Source organism: Hyperolius riggenbachi, chromosome 1 (genome assembly GCF_040937935.1).
Source record: "Hyperolius riggenbachi isolate aHypRig1 chromosome 1, aHypRig1.pri, whole genome shotgun sequence".
Classification (NCBI taxonomy): domain Eukaryota; kingdom Metazoa; phylum Chordata; class Amphibia; order Anura; family Hyperoliidae; genus Hyperolius; species Hyperolius riggenbachi.
Window position 1 is genome coordinate 516,570,766 of NC_090646.1, and position 27,908 is coordinate 516,598,673.

Consider the following 27,908-nt stretch of genomic DNA (forward strand, 5'->3'; position numbering starts at 1 on the left):
GTCTCTGTGTAATGGGTGGCAAGTATATGGGCTGCCCTACAGTGGTCAAAAAAGCTTTATTCCCGTACATATTACTCACAGTTTTATCACCTGTTTTATCACCAGTTTATCACCCGTTTACCGCACTTTTATCAAACATTTATCACACTTGGTACATTTTTAGTGAATACTCACTATTTTAGTGAATTATCACTGTAGGTAATTTTTCACCCAAAAAATATTTACCGCACATGGTTTTATGAATAGAGCCCAATGTGAAAAGTTTCATCGACTCCAGCCCTTTTTCTGCCCACACGCAAAATGGCCTCCGAGGCTTCCCTCCATACATCGCAGCGAGATCTCTGCTGCTGCCAAGTCTACTGTTGTTCAGTGGGATTGCCCGGATGTCAGCGTGTCTCTGACAGGCCGCCGTACAATCGTTACGTGGCACAAGCTGCTCTCTCCCCGGCTCTCCGGAGTGGTGACGCCTCTTTCCTAGCGAGGCCCAGACTCCTGTGCTAGACTCCCGGCCTGCCCAGTGCCCTCGCCATGTTCACCCTCTCGGAGCTCGTCGCCCTGGTTGCCTTCTTCTCTGCCACCGCCTCAGGTTACTTCGTCAGCATCGACGCTCACGCAGAGGAATGCTACTTCGAGCATGTGACGTCCGGGACCAAGATGGGCCTCATTTTCGAGGTGGCCGAGGGTGGCTTTCTGGACATCGATGTGGAGGTGAGGCCAGTCCTAAAGCAGAGTAGTCGGCACGTAACACATCAGAATGCAAATCAGAGGCGGAGGGTGTATGGGGAGGCCCAGGAGCCTTGTGGTCGGAGTCTCTGGCTTGTGCAATGAATTCTGAATGTTTCCTTGAGACTTGCACACCTTATTGAAGAATACATGCATTCAATTCAAAGCTTAGTTACATGTAGCTTGAAACGATTGTGGTTAGGAGGGTGTCGGTGGACTGTCAAAACTGTAAATGTCAGCCATGTAAAATAAAGTTTAGCCGATGTATCAACATTTGAGCATGGGGAGAGGGAGGTTAGTGGTATAAGGCACAGGGGGGGGGGGGGGGAATTTAGTGTTACAAGGCACAGGAGAGAGGGAAGTTAGTATAAGGCACATGAGAGAGGGAAGTTAGGCACAGGAGAAAGGGAGGTTAGTGTTAGGCACAGGAGAAAGGGAGGTTAGTGTTAGGCACAGGAGAAAGGGAGGTTAGTGTTAGGCACAGGAGAAAGGGAGGTTAGTGTTAGGCACAGGAGAAAGGGAGGTTAGTGTTAGGCACAGGAGAAAGGGAGGTTAGTGTTAGGCACAGGAGAAAGGGAGGTTAGTGTTAGGCACAGGAGAAAGGGAGGTTAGTGTTAGGCACAGGAGAAAGGGAGGTTAGTGTTAGGCACAGGAGAAAGGGAGGTTAGTGTTAGGCACAGGAGAAAGGGAGGTTAGTGTTAGGCACAGGAGAAAGGGAGGTTAGTGTTAGGCACAGGAGAAAGAGAGGTTAGTGTTAGGCACAGGAGAGAGGGAGGTTAGTGTTAGGCACAGGAGAGAGGGAGGTTAGTGTTAGGCACAGGAGAGAGGGAGGTTTGTTTAAGGCACAGGAGAGAGGTAGGTTAGTGTTAGGCACAGGAGAGAGGGAGGTTAGTGTTGGCACAGGAGAGAGGGAGGTTAGTGTTGGCACAGGAGAAAGGGAGGTTAGTGTTGGCACAGGAGAGAGGGAGGTTAGTGTTGGCACAGGAGAGAGGGAGGTTAGTGTTGGCACAGGAGAGAGGGAGGTTAGTGTTGGCACAGGAGAGAGGGAGGTTAGTGTTGGCACAGGAGAGAGGGAGGTTAGTGTTAGGCACAGGAGAGAGGGAGGTTAGTGTTAGGCACAGGAGAGAGGGAGGTTAGTGTTAGGCACAGGAGAGAGGGAGGTTAGTGTTAGGCACAGGAGAGAGGGAGGTTAGTGTTAGGCACAGGAGAGAGGGAGGTTAGTGTTAGGCACAGGAGAGAGGGAGGTTAGTGTTAGGCACAGGAGAGAGGGAGGTTAGTGTTAGGCACAGGAGAGAGGGAGGTTAGTGTTAGGCACAGGAGAGAGGGAGGTTAGTGTTAGGCACAGGAGAGAGGGAGGTTAGTGTTAGGCACAGGAGAGAGGGAGGTTAATGTTGTTAGGCACAGGAGAGAGGGAGGTTAATGTTGTTAGGCACAGGAGAGAGGGAGGTTAATGTTGTTAGGCACAGGAGAGAGGGAGGTTAATGTTATTAGGCACATAGGTTAGTGTTGTTAGACACAGGAGAGGTTATGTGTAAGTACAGGAAAGGGAAGGTTAGCATTAAAGTAGGAAAGACAATATAATGCTCGGTAGTTCAACAATGTTTGACATTTTGTTGGCACACTGCTAATTAAAAGCTACAATTTGTGTACAGAGGTATAGTTGCCCACACTAAGGATTTCAAAGACAAGGGAATACGAGTTATACTGGAAATCTGGTTGTGCTTTATTAAATTATCTGCTGCAGGTTGCAAACAATTGCAACCCTAGCCAAAGGCACTCTAGAGCAGGGGTCCCCAACCTTTTTGAGCCCGGGGCCCACTATCCCGACCAAAATTTTCTCCGGGGCCCCCCTGGGGGCGGGGGGTAGGGGGGGGGGGAGTGGGCGTGGCTAGTGTCGGCGGCAGCAGCCCCCCCCTTTTTTCCCAGATTCCACAGTATAGCAAGTACAGTTTCCACAGTATAGCAAGTACAGTTAGCCCAGTATAGCTAGTACAGTTACCACACTATAGCAAGTACAGTTAGCCTAGTATAGCAAGTATAGCTACCCCAGTATAGCCAATAGTTACCCCAGTATAGCAAGTACAGTTAGACTAGTATAGCAAGTATAGCTACCCCAGTATAGCAAGTACAGTTACCACAGTATAGCAAGTACAGTTAGCCTAGTATAGCAAGTATAGTTACCCCAGTATAGCTAGTACAGTTACCACAGTATAGTAAGTACAGTTAGCCTAGTATAGCAAGTATAGCTACCCCAGTATAGCAAGTACAGTTACCACAGTATAGCAAGTACAGTTAGCCTAGTATAGCAAGTATAGTTACCCCAGTATAGCTAGTACAGTTACCACAGTATAGCAAGTACAGTTAGCCTAGTATAGCAAGTATATTTACCCCAGTATAGCTAGTACAGTTACCACAGTATAGCAAGTATAGTTAGCCCAGAATAGCAAGTATAGTTAGCCCAGTATAGTTAGCCCAGTATAGCCAGTATAGTAAGCCCAGTATAGCCAGTATAGTTAGCCCAGTATAGCCAGTATAGTTAGCCCAGTATAGCCAGTATAGTTATCCCAGTATAGCAAGTATAGTTATCCCAGTATAGCAAGTATAGTTAGCCCAGAATAGCAAGTATAGTTAGCCCAGAATAGCAAGTATAGTTAGCCCAGAATAGCAAGTATAGTTAGCATAGAATAGCAAGTATAGTTAGCCCAGTATAGCAAGTATAGTTAGCCCAGTATAGCAAGTATAGTTAGCCCAGTATCGCTGCCCCAGTGTCGCCAGTACAGTTAGCCCAGTGTAGCCTCTCCTCTCCCCCGCACAGCCCCCCCGTGGCCGCCGCTCCTGTTACCTTACGAGCGGGCGGTCGCTTCCTTGTATTCCCCATAGCTCCTCTCCTCTTGCAGCACCTCGTATTACAGCAGCGCTTCCCGCGCGGCTGCTGTAAGGAAGGGTAGGAAATAGGGCAGCGGCTTCCTGTAGCGGCGATCGCCGTTACCATGGGAACGCTGCCCGCCTCCTTCCCTCCTTACAGCATGCGCACAGCAAGCGCTGTTGTAATACGAGATGCTTCAAAGAGGAGAGGGGCTATGGGGAATATAAGGAAGAAAGCGGCCGCCCGCTCATAAGGTATCAGGAACGGCGGCCACTGGGGGGAGAGGGAGAAAGGCCAGATCTGCCGCGGCCCCCCAGAAATCTTCCCACGGACCCCCAGGGGGCCGCGGCCCCCAGGTTGGGGACCTCTGCTCTAGAGTATTACTGAAAGGTTAGTAGCACATTTTCAGATTGATGTACAGCATTACGTCTAGAGCTTTAGCTAATTAATAGCCGTCCTCACTGTGGTCAATGGTGAGTGTTAGAAACCTTTACCATCTAGGGCACATCCACACTGTGTGGTGCGGTCATTTATGATGCACATATTTACCCTTAACAGTACAGGTGTGCTTTCCCATGGCTTGGAACAGTTTATCATGCAATTTCCTGTCGGGTTCTGTGTCCGTGCTATAACGCACTGCAACGTGCATGCCATGCAGTGGGAAAGCATGCACGAAATCTTGTTCATGCATGACTTGTGTAGTTTAATGCTTGGATTACACGTTACGTTTTTTGTAAAGAATCGTTCCGATAGATGCCTTCGATGATAAAATTCCGACATGTCGGATGTTCCGCTCGATTCTTTTCCGCTCGATTTCTCATAGAAGTGGATGGAAAAAAGATAAGAAAAATGAGTGGAAGATAAGAGAATCGAGCAGAAAATCGAATGGCTAATAGATCGCGCGCAGAATCGAACGCGAAAAAGGTAATGTGTAATCTCAGCATAAAAGAGCCCTAACAGACATGTATTGGCTTCAGACAGAACTCGCTCGATAATGCTGATTGATGACTCATTATAACACAAACATGGAAACAGCTGTGTGAGTTTCTCGGTCATGGTTCGTTGACACTAGTAACGGAGAGTGTGGTACTTGCATTGCGCTCTGCTGCGTTGCTCATTCCATTCAGTGCTGTAGGTTAAAATGCCTCATTCATTCATGAAAAGCACTGCGACCACATTAGCGTGAACATCAGACATTGCTTTCTATATAGCATCTGATAACTTTGCATATCACACCATGCAAGTTTCTGTACTGCTGCACACATACCGTGAATGAGCTCTAAGGGCTCAAACCCACTAGCAGCCTTTTCTAGGCGCTAGTGATTTTGAAAAGCTCTTGCTAATGCAAGTCTATGGGTGATTTTCATAAAATCACATCGTTTAAGTGGGATCACACCCATAGCATTACATTAGCAAGAGCTTTTCAAATCACAAGCGCTTAACGTACTGCAGGATGTGATTGAGTAGCGCTTTTTAAAAAGTTCTCCCATTGACTTTCATAAAACGTGTAAAAATCACCGAGATTTTTCGCGTATGCGATCGCGCTGATTTTTACCGCAACTTTAATGAAAGTGAATGGGAGACATTTTTAAAAAGCACTAATCACAAAGCGCTCAGAAAAGCACTTATGTGGATCCGGCCTAACAGGGAATATCTGGATGGTCTAATTATGTATACAAAATGTTTAATATGAAAATGAAAATTTTTCCTAACTGTTAAAAGGGTGAGTGTAATGTTTAAAGTGGACCTGGACTCCGAACTCCTCTCTGCTCTAAAAGATACACAACAGCATAATAACCTCTAAACAAAAAAAATGTCTTTGTTATAGCTGATACAAATCCTGCAATAAATCTGCACAGTTTCTACTTCCTGATTCATGGAAGCAGACATATTGTTTAACCACTTCTATATCACGTGGTTTTTTGCTGATCGGTGCTGCGTGGGCTCTCCAGCCCGCAGCACTGATCAGATAGCAGCCAGGCAGATCAGACTCGTACCCCCCCCCCCCCCCTTTTTCCCTACTAGGGGGATGTCCTGCTGGGGGGGGGGTCTGATCGCCGCCGGCTGCTTGCGCTTGCGGGTGGGGGTTCTTCAAAGCCCCACCCGCAAGCTTTAGCCTATCAGATGCCGGCGATCCCCAGCCAATCAGAGGCCGGGGATCGCCGATCTCCTCTACGGCGCTGCTGCGCAGCAGCGCCGTATATTTGTAAACACCGGGGAAGATCTTCCCCGTATGTTTACATTTACCCTGCGAGCCGCGATCGGCGGCTCGCAGGGTGTTCACGGAGACACCCTCCGTGAACTGACATGGAGCGGAATCCACTTCAGGATTCAGGGGCGTACTTAAGCGTACGCAGAATCCTGAAGTGGTTAAAGTGGTTCACTTTAAGTCAGAAAAAAAATGAGTTTTACTCACCTGGGCCTTCTACCAGCCCCCTGCAGCAGTCCTGTGCCCTCGCAGCCACTCACTAATCTTCTGGTCTCCCGCTGCCAGCTAGTTTCATTTTTGCCGACAGGCCCAACAGGACTGGCCACGCGTAGCTGTTTTCCGCATTCCCGACTGCAATTAGCGCTATTGCGGGCCACAAAGTTTACAAAAATACGCGTTGCTGCATATCTATGCGTTAGTAATGTGGCAACGTGTATTTTTGTATGTGTTGCGGCCCGCAATAGCGCTAATTGCAGTCGGGAATGCGGAAAAAGCTACACGTGGCCAGTCCTGTCGGGCCTGTCTGCAAAAATGAAACTAGCTGGCAGCGGGGGACCAGAGGATTAGTGAGTGGCTGCGAGGGCACAGGACTGCTGCAGGGGGCTGGTAGAAGGCCCAGGTGAGTAAAACTAATTTTTTTTTTCTGACTTAAGGTTAACTTTAAGGTGTGTACACACGTCGGATTTGCGCAAACGACCCGCCGTTTGGACGTCCAAACGACCGGTCGTTCAGACATCAAATCGGGCGTATGTACAGTGTCGTTCAGCTGATAAGAGCGGACTTGAGCGATTCGCCAAGCGAATCGCTCTAGTCCACTCTTATCAGCTGAACGACAGACTGTACACACGCCGGATTTGATGTCTGAACGACTGGTCGTTTGGACGTCCAAACGACGGGTCGTTAGCACAAATCCAAGGTGTGTATGTACCTTTACAGCCTGTACTTTCAAATGGCCTTATCTGCCATTTCTGCCATAGGCAGTTGTGACACAGCTGAGAGATCAGATTACAGTGGTGATTAGATACAAATGAGGGGGAATTAAACAGGCTAAACTCTCTAAATACATACAGGATGTATTTCTCTATGTATTTCTTCAGTCCTGTGCAAGAGTTCAGGTCCACTTTAATGGAATAATCCATGCATAATGTGGAGGGAACATATAGTTATAGCTTGTAAAACTACTAAGTTCAGTGTAGCACAAATTCTACTGGCGGTTATCAGAATTTGCCTTTCAGCAGCATTGGGAGGGTTATATTTGTCAGTTTAGAACACGTGTCGAACTCCAGGCCTGGAGGGCCAGATCCATGCCAGTGTTTAGGATGGACTGAGAAATAAATGAATGTGTTCTACCTGATGGACCATACCTTTCCTGATTCAGACCCATCAATTCATTTGAGCTGTATCAAAAATGTGTGAGGATCTCGGCCCTCGTAGGACCGGTTTGACATACAGAACACGAGTGGACAAATTAAGAAAGACATTAGGAGCCAGTCAGTCCAGTCTAGCAGCCAACTAGCAAGTGTTTAAAACCTAAAGGCCCAAATGCAATTCACCCTTTCACCTGAGTTTTCACCTAGGAGATAATTTTTCATCTTCTATTTAAAATAACTTTCCAGCACTTTTCAACTAAAAAGTACCAAAAAGTAAATGAAAAGGTACTATCAAAATTATTTTGAGTATTTTCTTGCTTTCTGGGGGCTTAAAATGCATTTTATCGACAAGTTTAAAAATATCAACTAGGAGATAACTCAGGTGAAAAAGTGAATTGCATATGGCCCAAAGTGTTCAAGAAACATATATGCCTGTGTTGTTCTTCAGCTAAGGTTATTGTATCCCTGCTCACTCTGAAGGCCAGAAAATTGTTTTGAGAATTTAAAAAAATATTCAGAAGACTGTTTTGAGAAATTAAAACCTTTAAAGTGTAACTATTGAGCATAAAATCAATTCTTTATTTTGATCTGGTAAACAAGTAAGAAGGATGCTAACCAGGCAATCCAAAAGTTAAAATCACTATTACTTTTCTTTTTTTTTTCTTTTTTTCCTGAGATAGATTGGCTGACAGCTCCTCTTTAAAGGAAACCCGAGATGTCTGATAAGAAAAGTTTGATACTTACCCGGGTCTTCCTTCAGCCTCATAAGCACCGCTGAGTCCCATGCCGTTGTAATGTCTGATTGCGCTGCCCGGAAGCTGCCTTCCACACTGAGTAGCACGCATGCTCAGTGTGAAGTTAATTATGCTGCTGATGGTAAAATAATAAATATCTCCGCTTCCACACATCATACACTAGTCAAATTTTCAGGGTAGGGAGAGGATCCCCCGAACGACCTCTATGCCAAATTGCAGCCCCCGAGACCCACTGGTTCCCGAGATAGGTTTCTCTAATCTATCTCGGGAACCAGTGGGTCTCGGGGGCTGCAATTTGGCATAGAGGTAATTGGGGGGGTTCCCCTCCCTACCCTGAAAATTTGGGGAGTGTAGGATGTTTAGAAGCAGAGATATGTAGTATTTTACCATCAGCAGCATAATTCAATAGGAACTGTGGCCGCACAGTCTCCTACTGCGCATGCGGGGCAGCGCAAACCCAAAGGCAGTGTAATCAGACACAACACCGTCCTCCTGCATGCCTCAGTTTAGCCGCAATCAGCCCCGGTAACTGGCTAAGTTGCGTCAGTGGGGGTTACTGCGCATGCGCGGACCTCACATTGCACAGTAGCTGCAAAAACAATGTTGTTAGTGCATTAAATGCATAACACCTTCTCAGAGCTGTTGTAAGCCTCAACATTATCAAAAAAGCTTCTACCAATACTATTATCCTATGCTAAGTCTTGGGGTTGGGAGCCTCTAGGAATTGCAATTTTATGAGTGATTTGAAGGAACGCAACCCCCTGCGCGTTCCTTCAATGTGGGGTGCACATCCAAGCCTCAGAAGAAGCTATTGAAGCGAAACGGTCGTCAGGCCGTACACCAGACAGCCCCCACTGCCCCGATAAGTATTAACTTGAATGTTGTTTGTATTACACAAGATTAAATTCTTTGACAAGAATTGAATGCAACTGCATCAGCAATAAATCAGTGTTAGCAGTGCTGAGATTTTCACCGTGTCTTCTTGTTGCTTTAACATGATTTCTTAAAAAATGCTGTAGGCATCACTTTTGCAGTGTCATAGAAATTGCGGCCCTGTAGTGGAATAGCCCTCATAGGGTTCCACCTTTATTGCCCTTTGACAATTGCAGGTGATCTAATGTGCCCCCCAGCCCTAAAGATGTGCTATAGAGACATGTTGCTAGCTTACAGACTAGGATCAAGTACTGTTGCTATGGAGCGGGGGAGGTAATGAGAAAAATGTTTTTTTTCAGTAACTTTGGCTAAGGTGATCCGGATCTCTAGGTGAGGCATCATGGAGGGTCAGGAGCCTTTGTATACATAGTAGATTCTTGGCAGAGAGGCTCTAATCATCAGAAAACCAACTAGCATGAATAAGAGGTGTTAGGGCAGAGACACACTGCAGAGCGCTTGATCTGTTTTAGTTTTTAAAAACACGATCCCATTGACTTGTATTAAAATCGCAGTAAAATTGCAGCGATCACAATTGTTTGAAAAATTGCGATTGTGGAAATTTTGCCGTGATTTTACCACAATTTTAATGCAGGTCAATGGGAGCATGTTTTTAAATACAAAAACGGATCAAAAAGCGCCCTGCAGTGTAGTGAGTCTCTGTCCTCATGTTGTTAGTAAATATACCGGTATTTTATCTCCAAGCGTTGGTGTTTCCACTAAAAGTAAACCTGTAATGAAAAAAAGCCCCTTGGAGGTACTTGCCTCAGGAGGGGGAAGCCTGGATACTAAAGAGGCTTCCTTATCGTCCTCCATCCCGGCGATCAAGTGCTGGCTACCCGAACAGTGAAGAGGTAAATATTTACCTACCCTGATCCAGCTTAGGCGCATTAGTGGCTTTCCCATCGGCTCAGATGGAAATAGCCAAGCCTGACTGGGTCGCCTGCGTAGTAGAGCGGACCCGATCAGGCTCGGCTGTTTGTGGCGGAGCCCATTGGAAAGCTGCTACTGCACCTGTGCTGGATCACGTAGGTAAATTTTGCTGCGCCTGCGCAGTGCTTGTCGGTGCATGTCCGGGGAATTTTCCGAGTGCCAGCGCTAGGTCCCCGAGGCTGCAGAGGGTGGGGGAAATCTCATTATTATCCTGAGGCTTTCTCCTCCTGAGGTAGGTACCCCATAGGGGCACTTTTTGTTTTTTGTTACAGGTGTACTTTAAAGGGGCACTATGGCGAAAAATTGTGTTTTTTAGGTAGTGGCATATGCATAGCTATATCTAGAGCATAGATGTTTACATGTAGTGAGGTAAAGTTTTTTTTTTTACACTGACATCAGCATGGTGTACTTTTATAGCCACGTCGGCAGATGTATCTTTCTGACGTGACTCAGCCTAATCCATGTATTTGCAGGAGGCATCTTTCCCTCTTGTAGCAACTGCCGTTTTAGTTTCCCCCTCTGTGCAGTGCTGGAAGGTTTGTGCCATATTTCAACTGCACGATCATGCAGTTACACTGATCCCCCTACGTGCCGTAAAGTGTACTAACTTATTTGCTGTGTGGAGAGTGGAACGCGCCCTCCCTCTTAGGTGGGACGCAACTGCCGAGTGAGGAGGACTGAGAAGGAACGCAGCATCACTGATGACGCTGCCCGGCAAGGACCCCTGTAGCGAAGCTGGCATTGAAACGGACACCTAACGTCCGTTTTCTATGGCTACCAGGCTTCGCTTAGTGAAGTGCGCACAATTCCGGAATGAATAGCAGCACACAGCTACAGTGCTTGTGTCTGCGCAATCAATCCGCCGGCTCTGCGCACTTCACTAAGCGAAGCCTGGTAGCCATAGAAACGGACAATATTAGGTGTCCGTTTCAATGCCAGCTTCGCTACAGGGGTCCTTGCCGGGCAGCGTCGTCAGTGATGCTGCGTTCCTTCTCAGTCCTCCTCACTCGGCAGTTGCGTCCCACCTAAGAGGGAGGGCGCGTTCCACTCTCCACACAGCAAATAAGTTAGTACACTTTACGGCACGTGGGGGATCAGTGTAACTGCATGATCGTGCAGTTGAAATATGGCACAAACCTTCCAGCGCTGCACAGAGGGGGAAACTAAAACGGCAGTTACTACAAGAGGGAAAGATGCCTCCTGCAAATACATGGATTAGGCTGAGTCGCGTCAGAAAGATACATTTGCCGACGTGGCTATAAAAGTACACCATGCTGATGTCCGTGTAAAAAAAAAAAAAACTTTACCTCACTACATGTAAACATCTATGCTCTACATATAGCTATGCATATGCCACTACCTAAAAAACACCATTTTTCGCCATAGAGCCCCTTTAATGGACCAGTTTGTTTGAAAACTGTAGTTCTGCATTAAGGCACTGTACTTGTCATGTATCATGTATCTCGCTGGTGTTTTGTTGTATTGGGCATCCAATAGGAATAATGTTTGTTATGTATACCTATTGAAAATTAGCATTTTTCTAAAGTAATCGGCAGAATTGCCTCACACTCTAGCACCTCAACTGACTTGCCTATTCAAATGTGTTGATAGAGAAGCAGAAATGCAGATTTGTATTACAGATTAAATGACAGTTGTGTTTCATGTAAATACAGTACAGTACTTGGGAGAAGGTGTTTATCATTGTGAACTGCGGTGTAAGAGCCCATTCACACTTGAAAGTGGCGGTACCGGTTTGCGCGGGTGATTTTTACCGCGATTAGTGCAAATCACTGTACACTCTCGTGATTTCCAACGATCACAATCTGCGCTTTTACAAGCACTGTAGCACAATCGCTCCAGAATCGCGACAAAATGTTGCAGGCAACATGTTTTGCGATTGTCATAAATCCCGAAATGCCCGCTATCAGCGGCAGTCACGGCAGTAAGATCACTGCCATATGGTTACATTTGCGCTAGCGATTAGCGGGAAACACCCACTAATCACCCTAGTGTGAATGGGCTCTAAAAGAACATCCAAGTTTGACACAATATGATGTTTTCAACAGTCTTTTAAAATATAAGCAAAAGGGAAACAATATGGGAAGATTATTTTCAGTAACTTCTGTAACTAGGGAATACTTATATTTAACACGTCCTGAGGTTTCTTTAAATTTATTTTAAGAGCAATATTTGTAATGGCTTTTATTGATAATAAATTACTAATAATACTTTATGAAACTTAAAGGGAACCTAAACTGAGTGATATTGATTTTTCCTTTTAAAATAATACCAGTTGCCGGACTCTCCTGCTGATCTTGTGTCTCTAATCTCTTTCAGCCATAGCCCTGAACAAGCATGCAGAGCAGGTGCTCTGACTGAAGTCATACTGGATTAGCTGCATGCTTGTTTCAGGTGTGTGATTAAGCCACTAAAAAGATCAGCAGGCCTGCCAGGCAACTGGTATTGTTTAACCTTCCTGGCGGTAACCCCGAACGTAGTTCGGGGTAAGCCGCGCAGGAGGTTTTCTCAGGCCCTGCTGGGCCAATTTGCACAATTTTTTTTTTTTTTTTTTTTTTTTTTTTTTTTTTTTTTGCTGCACGCAGCTAGCACGTTTTTGCATGAGTATAGCAATCGGGACGACGGGGAAAAAAATCACTTACAAGTACAAACTCTCATGCAGAAAAAAATCTGAAAATAGCATGCAAATATGCATGCTTGTAGTGGAAATGAGACCTTAAATTGAACCTAAACCCAATACAAGAAAAAGTTTCACTTACCTGAGGCTTCTACAGTGTTCTCCCTAGAGCCAATTAGCGGGGCGCTCCGCCCACCTGAAATTCCTCACCGCCCGGCTGCCAATCAGCCGCCATCCGCAGCAGAACTGCTTCTGCAGGCAGCCCGCTGTCGCTCATGGACGCTATACCCGCTCTACGCCTCAATTCCTGTCTGTGGGTGGAAAGGAGGGAGGGACAGGGGAAGTACTGTATGACGTTGTGTCATGCAGCTCAGGAGACTCTGCCTCTCACTACCCTGTTGGCCAGTCACATTACAGCTTCACCAGTGGGGGGCGTGCCCTGTCGCGTGGGTCAGAGCTAATGTGCTACTAGCTGCTATCGATGCTTCAAGCCGCGCTGGGTCTGTGTGTTTTTCCTGGCTGTAAAAGCGGTGCGAGAGGGGAGAAAACAAGGATGCTTTCCCGAGGGGCTCCTTAGAGTGATCTTATCAGTCATCCACTGGCATGCTGGCCTCTTGTTTTCAAAGTAAACATCGGAGAATGCTAGACAGACAATGGGTGAAGGACTCTCCCCTCACACTGTAAACTTAACTTACTTCCCACGTGTCTGTCCTGAAATCAAACAGCGAGGTGAGAAATCAGGGCAGGGGGGAGTGAGCTGGGGGATACAGCTGCTGCTGACCTGTAAAAATCTATTTACACTGTTACACAGCTCATTGTGCTTTCCCCAGCCAAGCTGTCTGCCAAGCTGATACACACACACACCCCTGCATCTTAATAACAATCATCTGGTACAGCAGGCATTGGTTATGATCTCAGTCCAAAAGGTCCATATCCACATAAAAATTAAACAGCATGAGATTACGTAATGATCATTTAATGGAGATTCGTTATACAAGTTTCAGATGGCTTACGAACCGTGGTGCTCACTTTTTTTTTTAAAGGACCGTTCTGATGGATCACAATGGAAATGATCGTTCAAACGAAACAATTTCTACTAAAGTCATTGGACTTTAGCAAAACATGGTTTCATTTGAACTATTGCTTACGTACTGTTGGTCACATAACTCCGCTTCCAATGTTCAAAGATAGATCATAGAACGATTGTTCATAATGGAATTCCGTGATCTATCTTTTCGTGGGTACTCAGTTTTAGTCTTAAATTGCTACGACCTGTACAAATTTCCAGCTGTAGCTGCTAATCGCAGCTTTCAACATAGGTGACTATGTTGGGACCCAAAATAAATTTGCCGCTTCGATGTGACCCGGCCTTTCCACCCAGCATGACCTTTCTTCACCACCCGGCTACTTTTTCATGCCACCCGGCTGGAAAAAAATTCTGGGGAGAACACTGCTTCTACCAACCTGTGCCCACGCCGTCACTCAAAGATCCTCCGCTACCCTTGCCGTGGCTAAGTTTCGTTCTCCAGTGACTGGCCAGTCGATGGCCAATCTCCTACTGTGCCTGTGCAGGGCCTTCCCACCAACAGGAGCGAGATGGGGGACGTTATTGGCCAGTCGCTGAGGAATGAAACTTAGCCGCAGGCACAGGGTAGCTGCAGGGGGCTGGTAGAAGCCCCAGGTAAGTGAATTTTTATTTCTTGCGTTCGATCTAGGGTTACTTACATTTTAAGTCTGATCAATGGGTTGATGTAATCCATGCAGCAGATTTTCCATCTACAGAACCTGAAAATTGACTCAATTCTTCTACTGATGAGGATCAGGATTTCGAGATGGTATTTTAGATAGAGAAGTTTCATTTCACACAAATAATATTCGAGCTATATGCGCACTAAGCTGTTGGATGGTACTTTTAGTTCTCCCACAGGGCTAATGACAGAATGCAAAGCTCTTGCTTGCATGATTTGTTTGGATTCTGGACGGCAGTCAGAGATGTTATAGATTGCGTGCGGTCTATGACATGTCCAGAGCAATGGACACAACAGGACTACTGTGAACAGAGGTTTGTAGCCTGGATGGAGCCAGCGGATCCAATGTCACCGTACATGGTACAAACCTGTTATAGTGTAAACCGAGCCTTAGTGAGGGTATGTGTTTTTGAATTGCAGAGCTTAACGTTTTAGACTTTTATGAAGTGACATTAATGCTTTCATGAAAAATAAATTTTGCAGATCACTGGTCCTGACAATAAAAACATTTATAAAGGAGACAGAGAATCGAGTGGGAAGTACACCTTTGCTGCACACATGGATGGAACATACAAGTTTTGTTTCAGCAACAGAATGTCAACAATGACTCCGAAAATAGTGATGTTCACTATCGATATAGGAGAAGCCCCAAAAGGCCAGGACATGGAAACAGAAGGTGAGGATTATTCAATGAACTGATCAGTTAACCCCTTTATATCTAGACTGTCTCAGCTCACAAGTAGTTTGTGGACACCTGTACACACTGGAAAGGTTCTGAAAACCATATGAATGATCATTTTGGATGTTTAAAGTTTCGGGTGTACTCGGGCCATGTTGCTTTTCCTCACCGCATTACGTCAATTTGAGACCTAGAAGAAGAAAAAATAAACGGTTTTAGGTTTTCTTAGAATACATTGATAACATTCCTTTCTCTGTTGTACAGAACTGCTGCTTACTCTAATTTATCATGTGACATCATGTCATGTGACTCGCTGTGTTTTGGGTTCTCTTTTGGCAATAAAGGGGCTCCCTTCTGCGCTCCATGGGAGCCTACCTGTTGAAGCTCTTCCTCCTTCCACTGCCCATATCCCCTATCCAAATGGAAGTTTGTTGTTTGGCACCTTGACCATGCACCCTCCATAGATCTGAATACACAGGTGGATAGCACTTCGGCCCCAGCCCCTCTTAAAAGGCAATGTGACTGACTCCTGGAAAGAGGAACAGCGGCAACAGCATTAGCCCCTTGACTGCACCATGAATTTAAGTGGTATGGAACTCAGCATTTGTTCTTTGCTCTAAAAGATTGTTTACAACATAAGCCCTGCTACCAGAAAAAAATTGATAGAACAGTATTCAAACAGGCGCTGGTTTCACTACTGCGGAATCTGCAGTGTTTCCCCACAAGCAGTCCAAGCTGGGATGCCTATTCCACCAGTAGCCTGCATCAAAATTGCACGCCAGAGCGATCCGGACAGCGTGCTGCATTTTACCGCAGCACACACACAAATTCCTATAGTTGTACATGGGTATAGAGATATTTTTTAAACTGGTAAAATGAAATTTTGCTGCAGTACACTGAGGGCACAGGGGGAGGGGTGCAGCGGTGGCATAGAGTGGGGAACTAAAGGATTGGAACAGTGGTGGACACTGGAGGCACAGGGCGGCATAGAAGAGGTACAGGGGACAGAGATGACACAGTGATTCGACATACGGACAGATTCATGTTAAGATCAAACCTACAGTCTCTATCTTGTTTGTTAACCGGGTACTACCTGTATTTGGAACTTGACATTAGTAGTTATTTATGAGATGTAATCACATCATTCTGAAAGTTGGGTACGTAATCAAACTGCTTGATTTGTTTTCATCTCTTACAATCCTCCTAGGTGGCGGTGATACATGGGATGGTAGGTTTCTGCAGTCTGAACATTAATTTGTTTGCTCTCTGCAGTGTGGAGAGAGTAATAAACTGCATCAGTTTTTCCTAACACCTGCATTGGTTGGCATGTCTGTGTTCTGGGTTGATATAACACTGGATGAATTACTTTTTGTCTACTAAAGCCAAAACATAATATCTGGTTAAAGGAAACCTGAGATCCGTAATAAGAAAGATTGGTACTTATGTATTAAGCCATCTAGCAGAACAGTTTGTCTGCATTTCAGGCAGAAAGAGTACAGTGCGGTTGAATGGCAGCTGATTTGTCACAAATTAGCTGCTCTCCCTTCTGTACTTTGTGGCAGCGCTGGCAAATAAAATGTTATCAGTTACACCTGGAACTATTTAAGATTGGCAGAGAAACAAAAATTGACAGCATGCGATTAATGATGTATGACCTGCAATAGCAATCCTGTGTCCACTGCTGTTGCTGGCTTTAACAATGTCAGTTTCACATGAATTTTTGTTCTGAGGAGCGGCCTCCTACTGTTCAACTCAATGCACCAGATAAGTTTACCCCTTCGGTCCAGGGTAATATGACAGTGGGGAAGCTATGGGGAGCTGTGCGCTAAGCTTCCTCCTGATGCCGATCTTCCCTTCCACTTTCGCCACAAATTTGTCACCGTTCAGGTAGCTGGTGAAGCGCTCATGCAGCAACGGCGACACCAACCTTCCCCCACAGCTTTGCTCAACTTTGGGCTAGCTGGACCCAACCTTCTAAGTCTTTTGGCTGGTGGCCAGTAGTGTTGATCGAACACCCAGTTATTCGGGCTCGGGTCGGCTCGGCCGGACGTGGTCCAGATGTGCTGGATATTGGGCCAAACACGCTGACCCGAGCCCGAATAACTGGGTGTTCAATCAACACTAGTGGCCAGTCACTGGCAATTGGCAAAGAGGCTTGTCAGGAGCAGGAGACCGCGGGCAACTGTAGGTGTTAGCCAATTTACACAGTGACGAATCGGCTACTATTCAACCGCACTGTACTCTTTCTGCCTGAAATGCAGACAAGCATTCTGCAAGACTGCTTAATACGTAACTACTGAAAGATTTTATACTTCTCCTTTCTTATTACTGAACTCGGGTACACTTTTAAGAATTACAATATTATGAAGACCTGACATGTTTGTGGTTTTGTCAGATATTCCCTATATTAAACCATGTTCGAGATTTAATTTTTAACTGACCTAAGCATGCCATGTGGATTTTCAAGTAGAAGTATTTTCTGTAGTGTTAAATTTGTGAAAAATACTTTTTTTTTTTTTTCTTAACCTTCCTGGCGGTAAGCCCGAACTGAGCTCGGGCTATGCCGCCATAAGGCACCGCTCAGGCCCCGCTGGGCTGATTTGCATAATTTTTTATTTATTTTTTTGCTACACGCAGCTAGCTGCGTGTGCAATCCGATCGCCGCCGCTATCCGTCGCGCCGTTTTTTTAAAATGGATTTGCTGCCCCCTGGCGGATTTTGACAAACCGCCAGGAGGGTTAAGAGACCATTTTATTAGTCCAAAAAATGAAAATACGAATACATAAATATATCCGTTATACAGATGAAAGGATCTCTTTAAAAGTGCAAAGATGCAAAAAGGACTAAAGCTACATACACACATAGGGATAACTGTTGGCTGAAATGGCTGATAACGACCGTTTCAGCCGACAATCATTAAATATGTACAGCTGTATATGAGCATTACTGATCACAAACGCTACTTTGTCCGCAGATTGTTGTCCCTCTACTCCCCTCCATAAAGGAACACATTTTGTTAGCCTCAAGGCTAGGAATGTGTCTGTACACCATTGTTTCCCAAATTGTCGCCCAAAGCATTGTTTTCCAATCCCCGATGGGCGACAATTCTCGTGTGTACTTAGTTTAATATAGAAAAAATATAAGTAGTCTCAAACATGAGAGCAGAAATAAAAACAAAATCAAACAAGTTGTGCATATACAGTACATATATATCAATTTAACAGTAGTACATCAGTCAACTGAAACAAATATGTGGTTCCAAGATTATGCCTCCTAGATTATTAAGGTGACGGGGAACAGGAATTGCGGATGAGCCCATATTCTAATATGCTGTGTGGGGTATTCCCATGGTTGTATTATAGAAAGACACATTTTAATGCATTAAGTGTTGTTTCTGCTCTGGCAAACTCACTGAGTGCACACCAAGAACCTCTAGCAGATCCGCAAAACGCTAGAGGTTTTTGAAGCAGATTTTCAGAGCGATTTTAGGCATGTAGAGAGGTTTTCTAAATTTGTGTACCAAATTTCATATATTGTTACAGTAAAGCTGTTACTGAACAGCTTCTGTAAAAAAAAAAAAAAAAAACGCGGAAAACCGCTCTGATCAAGCATTTTTCAGAGCGGTTTTCCACTTTCCTATACTTTAACATTGAGGCTGAAACGCCTCAGAAATCTAAAAAATGCTGCAGCCCCCGAGTTTGCGTTTGTGGAAAAAACCAACCACTCTGGTGTGCACCAGCCCATTGAAATACATTACCCAAGCAGTTTTCAAACAGCTAGCTTTTTAAAAACTCTCCAGAACCGCTCTGGTGTGCACCAGCCCTTATGCTAGGAATACAAGGTGAGATAGTTGCGCCGGATCGAGCCGCGGGCTCGATCCCGGCGCATCCCCGCTTGTCCCCGCCAGCGCCTGGATCAATCCCCACTCGTCCCCGCGAGTGCTCCTCATCTTCCGCTCGATTCCCCGCTATTGTCCGCTTGCGGGGATTGAGCGGGGAATCTATCCGGCGGGTCATCGGACCTGTCGGATATTATCAATTGACCATCAGCGGCTCGATTGATAAGGGAAAAACGACCAGTCTATGCCCAGCATAAAAAATGCATTAGTTCACACCCTTTCTCTGTATTTGCAGTGTGTCTAGTAGGGGTCAGAGTTAATAATCTATTGATTTTCTTCACCATCTCCTAACATTTACTGTGATGCACACAAAGCCACACATAATACAGTAATGTTGCCTGCCTACATGTGCATCTTTTTTGGAATTCGTGTGTTAACAGGATGGATTTTCTCAGTGGCATGTGTATTGATTTTGTTTGAAGTAATTGTAGCTACAATTGGGATTTGACCCATTAAGAAGTCTATAGTGGATTGTTAAAATTGCTAAAAATAACTTAAAGGATACATCTATCAAATGAATAAAAATCAGATTTACTTGCCTGGGTCTTCCTGGGCCACTGGAATCCTACGTGACCCTCACCGCAGAGCCACTCTCAGGCAGTGTCCCGGGGTCTCCTCCGTAGCAGGTGCTGACCCGGTAAGGTTGGCGGCCTCTTCACATGTACAAGGCTGCACTCCTGTAACCTGTAGCACAAGTACTGTGCCTGCGCAGAACGCTCTTGTCTACGGGAGCACGGCCTGTGTGGAGGCTGCTGGCCGGGTCGGCAGCTGCTATGGAGGGTACCCCGGGAGTCTGCCAGAGAGTGGCTCTACAGCGAGGGACACCTAGGCTTTCAGGGGCTGGAGGAAGCCCCAGGCAAGTAAATCTGATTCTTATTAAGTTGCCAGATGTATTCTTTAAGGACATTGACTTGAATGTATAATGGGATTAATGAGTTTGTTAGATGCTGAATTATGAATGACCTGTTGCTGTGAAATAAATACGACCATTTTCGTGCAGCCCATCAGAACAAGTTGGAAGAGATGATCAATGAACTTGCGGTGGCCATGACAGCCGTAAAGCATGAGCAGGAGTACATGGAGGTGCGGGAAAGAATACACAGAGCAAGTGAGTTATTCCAAAGAAACTTTTAATGTCATTCCACAGTGAGATGCTTGCAGGGGTTCACTAAAACATGCAGCTTGCTTAATGGAACAGCCAAATTCTGATAAACTTCTCTTTCCCTGTTTGTATGTGCTAGTGTTTCTCAACATTTTATTGGTATGTACCCCTTATAAAACCCTGTACTCACCAAGTACCCCCTGGCATAGTAAATATTATCACAAGTACCCCTTAACAAATACATATTTAATCGTAGTACATGATAATTGGTTCTAAACAATTTCCAAGCATTTACTGTTGCTTTTAATTAGAAAAAAATACTAATTTGGTGTTTATATAGGATTTATATTTTTCTAAAACTCTAAATTTGTTATTCTTGGTTAAGTATATCAAACCTGAGTACCCCCTGGAACCATCAGAAGTACCCCCTGGGGTACACGTACCACACGTTGAGAACCTAGGTGCTAGAAGACTCTACTGTTATATCTTTCTGTTTCTCTTAAAGAGACTCCGTAACAAAAATTACATCCTGTTTTTTATCATCCTACAAGTTCCAAAAGCTATTCTAATGTGTTCTGGCTTACTGCAGCTTGTTCTACTATCACCATCTCTGTAATAAATCAACTTATCTCTCTCTTGTCAGACTTGTCAGCCTGTGTCTGGAAGGCTGCCAAGTTCTTCAGTGTTGTGGTTCTGCTATGAACTCCCCCTTCCTGGCCCCTCTATGCACACTGCCTGTGTATAATGATCTCTTGAGATACAAAAGGAAGGATGTATACAGCCTGCTTGTGTATGAATGTATTTTCTATGTGTAGACATACTGTACATCAACCTACTTCCTGTTTTGGTGGCCATTTTGTTTGTTTATAAACAAACTTTTTAAAACTGTTTTTAACCACTTTTAATGCGGCGAAATTGTGACAGAGGGTAATAGGAGATGTCCCCTAACGCACTGGTATGTTTACTTTTGTGCGATTTTTAACAATACAGATTCTCTTTAAGGTGGACATACACCTTTAAAGTTTTAAGGGCTGAATCATAAATATTCCTGATGCAGGAGTAGGCTGTGCATATGAACTTATGAGGTTATCAGTGTAATTTCAGATTGAAAAGTTCTAACTCAACTCGTCCACACAAAGCACACTGCTACCAAGCACACTAAATACTCTGTGTAAGAATTAAAGAGACACTGAAGCGGAAAAAAAAGATATAATGAATTGGTTGTGTAGTACGGATAATTACTAGAACATTAGTAGCAAAAAAAATTCTCATTTTTATTTTCAGTTATACAGTTTTTTTGGGTTTTTTTTTGTTTGTTTTTTTATATCATTATCTAATATTTGCAGTTTACACACTACTCAGCATTCTAAATGTTTTTTTACAGAACAGGCAGTGAACTTTTGACCTATCCTGAACAGTTCTCTGCAAAAGAAAAAACAATACAGTTAGATAACAGCCTTCAGAACCCAGAGCTCTCTACCACTTTGAAAGTCGCATAGCTCCATAGCAATTTGCATAGATAACTGGTGTTTCTTAACGCTTCCTGTACTGGAAACAAATATTACTTATGTCTCTGCTCCTAATGCTTTATTTCTTAGCTGTACTACACATACAAATCATATCATTTTTTTTTTCGCTTCAGTGTCTCTTTAAAGTGAACCGCCGAACTAAAGATTTATTAAGCAGAACTGAAAAGGTTTGGTGTTAAACAGTTTCACAGCATCAGAACTTTTTTTTTTTTTTTTTTACTAAAGCATAATTTTTAGCTGCATTTTTAGCTAAGCTCTACCCATCAAAGAAAACAGCCCGTGCTTTTTTTTTTCCCTGATGCTGTGCAAAGCATGATGCGATTTCTTATGATGATGTTCACGTTGCCTAGCAACTGGGAGGGGTGATCAGCACACAGGACAGTTGGAACTGTGTCTCATGCTCCCTGTCACCTCCTGTCAACCAAAAAGATGGCTGCCCTCATAATCAAACATTTGCCTGTTCTTTTAAAACAGGGTGGGTAAGAGATTATATTACCGATCTATTTTAATTAACATAACTAATGTAACTTAATGACAGTATGTTTGTTTAGGCTAAAGATCCTCTTTAAGTTATTATGGCTCCTCCTTAAAGCGGATATCCAGCCTATAATACAAATTTACAGGAACCCCTTCTGCAAAGTTATAATTACCTGCCCAGTTACTTGTTGTGAGACTCTCTCAGGGCACTGTGTCCACCTGCTTCTGGAGTGTAGCCCCCCTGCCCTTTATCTTGGGGGGGGGGAGGGTTTATGTGCCCAAAGCGGGTGGACAAAGAGCCCCGGGAGTGACTCGCAACTAAAAACTGGGCAGGTAATTATAACTTTACAGAAGGGGTTCCTGTGAATTTGTATTATAGATTGGATACCGCTTTAAATCAAGTTCCTGTACAGCACTGTACCATTACGTGGCCAGTTAATAGAATAGAAAAGGACAAATTGGTACTTGCAGAACTTGTCCTCCCTCCAGGGAAGGTCTAGAATTCCGAAAAGTCCAAGTCTGCATACCATTGCTGTATTGCCATTTGTCTTTTCCTCTGAGATCAGGCCTCCCTTCTGGCTCCCAACACTTCCAGTTGTGTGTGTGTGTGTCAATGTGCTGAGAGAGAAATATTTCCCTGTAGGAGAGCCTGCCGAAAGATTTACAGCTGCTGCTTTTCCCACCAGACTCAATGTGCTCCACTGCTTTCTGTCTTTCTAGTAGGAGGAGTCTGCTGAGTGAAGGTCACCCAGCCTAGTATTGGCTCTTTGATCATTCAAAGGCTGACCTAATGCTGGGTACACACGATGCGTTTTTTGGTCGATTTTCTGTCCGATCTATTTCCGATTCAATTCTATTATCTTTTCTTACCTATGTCTATTCACTTCTATGAGAAAGCAATCAGAAAAACGATTGAAAATAAGATCGGACATGTTGGAAATTATGTATCGAACCATCTATCTTACACAAATGTGTATGGTGTGTACCTAGCATAAGAGGTCACTGTAGATAAGAGGTAGTAGATAAAGATAATGGCTGTCTAAAAGTGGGTGGTGGTAAATCTCCCCAGCAATAGTGACGGGTGGATTATTATTAAGCACATATCCAGAGAGCAGCAGGTGAGATTCCTTGAGTTTAGGCAGAACAGACAGAAATGAGTGAACCTAGACCTCTCTGCATTCCTGTCATGGAGGGATGCTGCATTTAATTTGTAATATATCCCAATTTTATTAACACTTCATTGTTGCATGGGAACTGAATTTAAAGGACACCTGAAGTGAGAGGGATATGGAGGCTGCCATATTGATTTCCTTTTAAATAATGCAGATTGCTTGGCTGCCCTGCTAATCCTCTGCCTCCAATACTTTTAGCCACAGACCCTGAACAGGCATGCAGATCAGATGTTTCTCACTGTAGTCTGACTGGACTGCTTCACACTGCTGATGCCAGAAAGATCAGCTGGACTCCAGGCAACTGGTATTGTATAAAAAGGAATAAGTATGGCAACCTCCATATCCATCTCACTTCAGGAATCCTTTAAGGGAAGACCATAACCAATTACGATTTAAACAGAGCAGAGTATAAACTTAGTGGCAGAGTGCTTTATGTATAGAGAAAAACTCTAAACCTGAAAAGTCTCTGTTGTTGAAATTGTTGTATCATATAAGGCATGAATGGTTTGGGCTTGGTATTGCTGCTAAGTTCTGTTCAGCGCAGCTCAAATGCAGTAGTACTGATGATCCTCAAGCCTTATACACACGCATGAGGACAGTCGCTAGAGAGGGATCAGGACTCATTTACTCAGGCAACAGTGTGGGGCCATGGCTGCAGAGGTATTGCTAGCCTCTAGTCTGGCAACACTTTCTGTTGGTGTGCAGGGGAAGGAGGGCCGATGGAGACTATCTGCCAGGCTAATCATCAGGTGAGGCACTGAGGGGGTTGGGAGCACTGAACAAATGCTAGATTCCTGGCATAGGGGCCCTGAATGGCCACCTTGGCTGAGGACAGTCTAGTGTGTGTACAAGACTTAAGGCTAACCATATAGTGGTAGACAGGGAAACTATCAGTATCTCACCGATAGTGAATGCTTATCCGTTACTTGGACCCAGTTGATATTAGAGAAGATTTCCACAGAAATCCTTTCTAACATTAACTGTGCAGCTACCTCTGTTCACTTTGTACTGTATGATGCAGAACATTGCTATGAGAACATCGGTCGTGCAAAACAACCAAACCTCAATCATCATGTCGTTATTTACGAATTTTTTTTTTGTTGATTCCTTGCTTTTATTGTGCGCTGTTATGTACATAAGATTCTTCAAACAAAGGATTGACTGCTTCTCATGTTCAGTTGCATGTTCAATAACATCTTTGTGTACATCGACTTTTGTATAAGTCAGTGGCACATGTGAACTGTAAGCTGGAGCAGTGGTAAATGGTTATATAATTTTATGTGGTTATTTTGCTTTACATATACCCTATCTATTATAGCCCTTATGTTGCGATGTTAATTTTATTTTCATACAAGTATAAAACCGACCTTTTTCTCTCTTTCCAACAGTCAATGACAACACGAACAGCAGAGTTGTGCTTTGGTCGTTTTTTGAAGCCCTTGTACTTGTAGCTATGACCCTGGGACAGATCTATTACTTGAAGAGATTTTTTGAAGTTCGGCGAGTGGTTTAAGCAGCTTTTCTGTGGGATTATTTTGTCCTTTTACTGATGATCCCAAACTTAATTTTATTTTTGTTTTGTTTTTCCTTCCTGTCACCTTGGTCAAAACAACTTCAGAATTTAGTTTTGCAATGTTGGCTATGGAAATGCTCATTGTAGCACAAACAAAATACCATGCTGCATATGTTACTTTCAGGAAAAGTCCTAGAGAAATCCAAACCTTCTGGAAAGATCTTCGAGCACTCTCATGTTGTGGTACCGTCCGGATTGGAAATTCATCTAGTTACACTTGTCTCTACTCTTGCAGCGATGATGTCTTGTTTTTATTGAGACTTCGAACCAAAGAGGTTCATTAATAAAATGGCTAAGAATAAGCCACATAAATTTAACCTGCAATAGCTGTATCCAACAAATGAAAATCTCCCTTCCCTGATATGATCTACTCTGTTGTGGCATTGTCTTGTCTTTTCTTATAATTCATTACCTAATTAGTTCTGCCTACAGGAAAATCGTATGCTTCTTTGCTAAACGTCCTTTTTAAAGTCTACTGCAAGATCCTGGATTCTAGTAATGGAAGAGTCAGATGTGACTTTGTAATTTTACACCAGAAATTTAAACTCTTTAATTTTCATAAAAAAACAAAAAAAAGACCAGGATACTTGTGTTGACTTGTCTGAGTATGGGGTTAATAACATGCAGTTGTATCTTGACAATGCTTTGATTTGATCTGCTATGCAAATATGATTGTAAAGCAGCACTGAACACTTCTCTTAGCAACACAGACCTGGTCAGATACCTCTCATAACCTATGATACAGAGCACTGAGACAAGAAATATAGAATGTGCCACCACAGTATAGGAAATGTATCAGAGTCAAACCTCTGGAAGTGCTTCCGATGTTGTGACAGTGAGAGATTTGCTGCAAATCTGGGTTACCTCACAGGAGTTTAGGTCTACTGGTAAGTATTGCTGGTGTCGCAGTGGTCTTCTGTGCTCTTACAACAAATCTTATAAAAGCAACTTGTCATGACTGGGGACAGTCTGTGGCATATATAAGGGAATGGCTTATAAAGCTGACCCCATAATTGGAGAACCTCTCATGCACTTGTTCTAGCAAAAGAACAGTGAGTTGCAAGTCACTGAGTACTTCCAGCATATTTATATTGCGGTTTATATTTGTCCCTTAGCAAGACGGGAGTTTGCAAATTTAAAATGCATTTTTGAAAATAATTTGGTACATTATATATTTTAAATGACCTAAACCTGCTATAGTGACAGCATGCAAAAAAAATTTCTGCAACTAAAATGTCATTCATTATTTTGTTGTGAAACGGTTAAGCTTAACAAGCTCCTGGTCACACATGGAGGGCACTGTACAGTTCTGTGTGAGTGATTTTGTGGATCGATGTAGCCATCTATGGGACACTGTTGGTCATAGTAGAGAATATTCATGAATTCACATAGTCTCGTAGAAGGGAGAGCTTGCGCAGTATGCATTGTTGTGCATGCCATCTAAGAAGGCGCTCATAGGGAAACCATTTCTCTTCTGTATGGACAATGTTAGCATGATTGCTTTCATTTTCCTTCCTATAAAGATTGTTTGTGAAAGGAACATTTTCAGAGAGGAATACAGTAAATCCTTCTGTGAGGATTTAGATTGAAATGTAACTCCAGCTGTAGCGTTAAAGCTACTTGCCCAAGATCATTGGTGATTTTATATTTGTTGACAGCTTAGGATCACTGTGCTATCACACTGTTGGCTCTCTGCAGAGCTTCCTGTTGTGTTCCATGGTAAGGGGAAGAGGGGAGGATTGAATAGTAGTCACAATAGTTACGTTGAAATTCCCACAAGAACAATAGAGGTTTAGTTGTTATCCAATAAGATGGAATACTGACAACCTCAGGGGACACCTGTATGCACTCTACATTTTTGCTTGCAACAATCACATCTGATCATTTTGGGATATAAAATTCTAAGGTGTGAACATAGCCTTGGTTTTGGATAGAATGAGAAAGATGTCAAATGTCTGTGGTTGTTATTGCTGTCTGTGTCCCTTTAGGGGAGCAACTTCCTCGCTTTTTACCCATTGACAGGTAGTAGTTGGTGAAGGAAATTGAGGTAAATCTGTTGGGCAAAGGCATCTATTTAAATAGGGAAAAAAGGCTTTTAATAGTAGTATGGGTGAAGCTATAGAACTCTCTCTTGTTATGCCTTTATTGCCATCCCTCCTGTTTAGGATTCTGAGTCACCACAGCAGAGGAGATTTCTCAATGAGAACACAAACACTAGTTACAAATTTGCAGTAAGAAAATTTGCCCATCATCCATGTAGTCCATAAAAGCAGCAATCTTTGTTCAATCACGGGATAGTACAGCAAGTATCTGCCACCTGTTGTGGGGGGCTCTAATGTTTGTACCCCTGTACTTGCTGTGTTATCCCATGATTAATAAAGATTGCTGCTGTTATGAACTTTCTTACTGCAGGTATTACTGAGAAGTGGCTTTCTGCTCTACAGTGTCCGGGAGGCTGTTGGCTTGGCAGTGGGGGTTTTAGAGGGGTTTTCTTTCTTGATTTTGGTAGTTACGAATTGACAGGTAGTATATAACAGGATGAGCAGAGAATTGGCATAGCATACACCTCTCTATCACCTGGGAAGCAGCCGGCCTTGGCAGCTAATTGCTCTCTTTGCTAGACTCCCCTTACACTTCTAGGGTGATGAAGAGTTGAATGTGAATCAACCATTCTCTTATTCTATCTAGAATTGAAAAAAATAAATGAAAGAAAGCAGGAGTCAGGCTTTGTTTAATGCCACCCACGTGTTTTTCTTTTTTTGGCACGTGCTTTTGTCTCTGCATTTCTTTTACATGAAAATTGTATGTCGTATTGAAGGCCATATTCTTTTTATCTGTTAATGATGGGTTACGGTAAAATGTTTCTGGTGTTGGTGCAGATCAGGATTAAGTAGTGAATTATGTAACCTACCTGCTTGTATTATTTTCTTCTTCTACACCCACAGTTGTTTTATATGATTGAATTTTCTTTTGTATTTCCACGTTTTAAGAAATCTTTTCCACCTCGAGCAAAACTTCTCGTGCAGCAGGTTTGAGAAGAATTACCTATAGTTCTTTTGTTAGGACTGTTGCTTGCCGACTTGTTTGAATATCACTTTAAAACTGAACTCAAAGATGTACATTTAAAAAAGAAAAAGATGCTTGTCTAAATATTACCCAGGTTCGGTGAAAAATAAACATTCTTTAAGGAAAAAAATCCTGTGTTTGTGTCCAAGATGTTCAGTACATTTCATCATCTTATACAGTGTATAGTTCACCTTTGGATGATGGGAGAAATAGTCTGGTTGTATTCCGGCACCTGTACTCACT

General features: G+C 43.7%; 1 protein-coding gene across 2 annotated transcripts; it reads left to right on the forward strand.

Moving 5' to 3' along the window:
* Window positions 1–386: 386 nt before the first annotated feature.
* Window positions 387–27,795, forward strand: TMED2 (transmembrane p24 trafficking protein 2). Of its 2 annotated transcripts, XM_068244578.1 has the most exons (5): window positions 387–708; window positions 14,653–14,845; window positions 16,056–16,076; window positions 19,747–19,854; window positions 24,415–27,795. In XM_068244578.1, the coding sequence occupies exons 1-5, from the start codon at window positions 529–531 to the stop codon at window positions 24,537–24,539; spliced, it is 627 nt and encodes a 208-aa protein (XP_068100679.1). In that variant the 5' UTR covers window positions 387–528; the 3' UTR covers window positions 24,540–27,795. The 2 variants fall into 2 exon arrangements, with proteins under 2 accessions (XP_068100679.1, XP_068100689.1); XM_068244588.1 differs by lacking the exon at window positions 16,056–16,076 and having other exon boundaries at window positions 391–708.
* The last annotated feature ends 113 nt before the right edge of the window (window positions 27,796–27,908 follow it).

Bases quoted from the DNA above. Each gene is read 5' to 3' on its own strand.
- TMED2 (XM_068244578.1), top strand. From the start codon at position 529: ATGTTCACCCTCTCGGAGCTCGTCGCCCTGGTTGCCTTCTTCTCTGCC. The intron at 16,077-19,746 runs GTAGGTTTCTGC...ATTTTCGTGCAG, and splicing joins TGGCGGTGATACATGGGATG to CCCATCAGAACAAGTTGGAA. The intron at 19,855-24,414 runs GTGAGTTATTCC...TCTTTCCAACAG, and splicing joins GGAAAGAATACACAGAGCAA to TCAATGACAACACGAACAGC.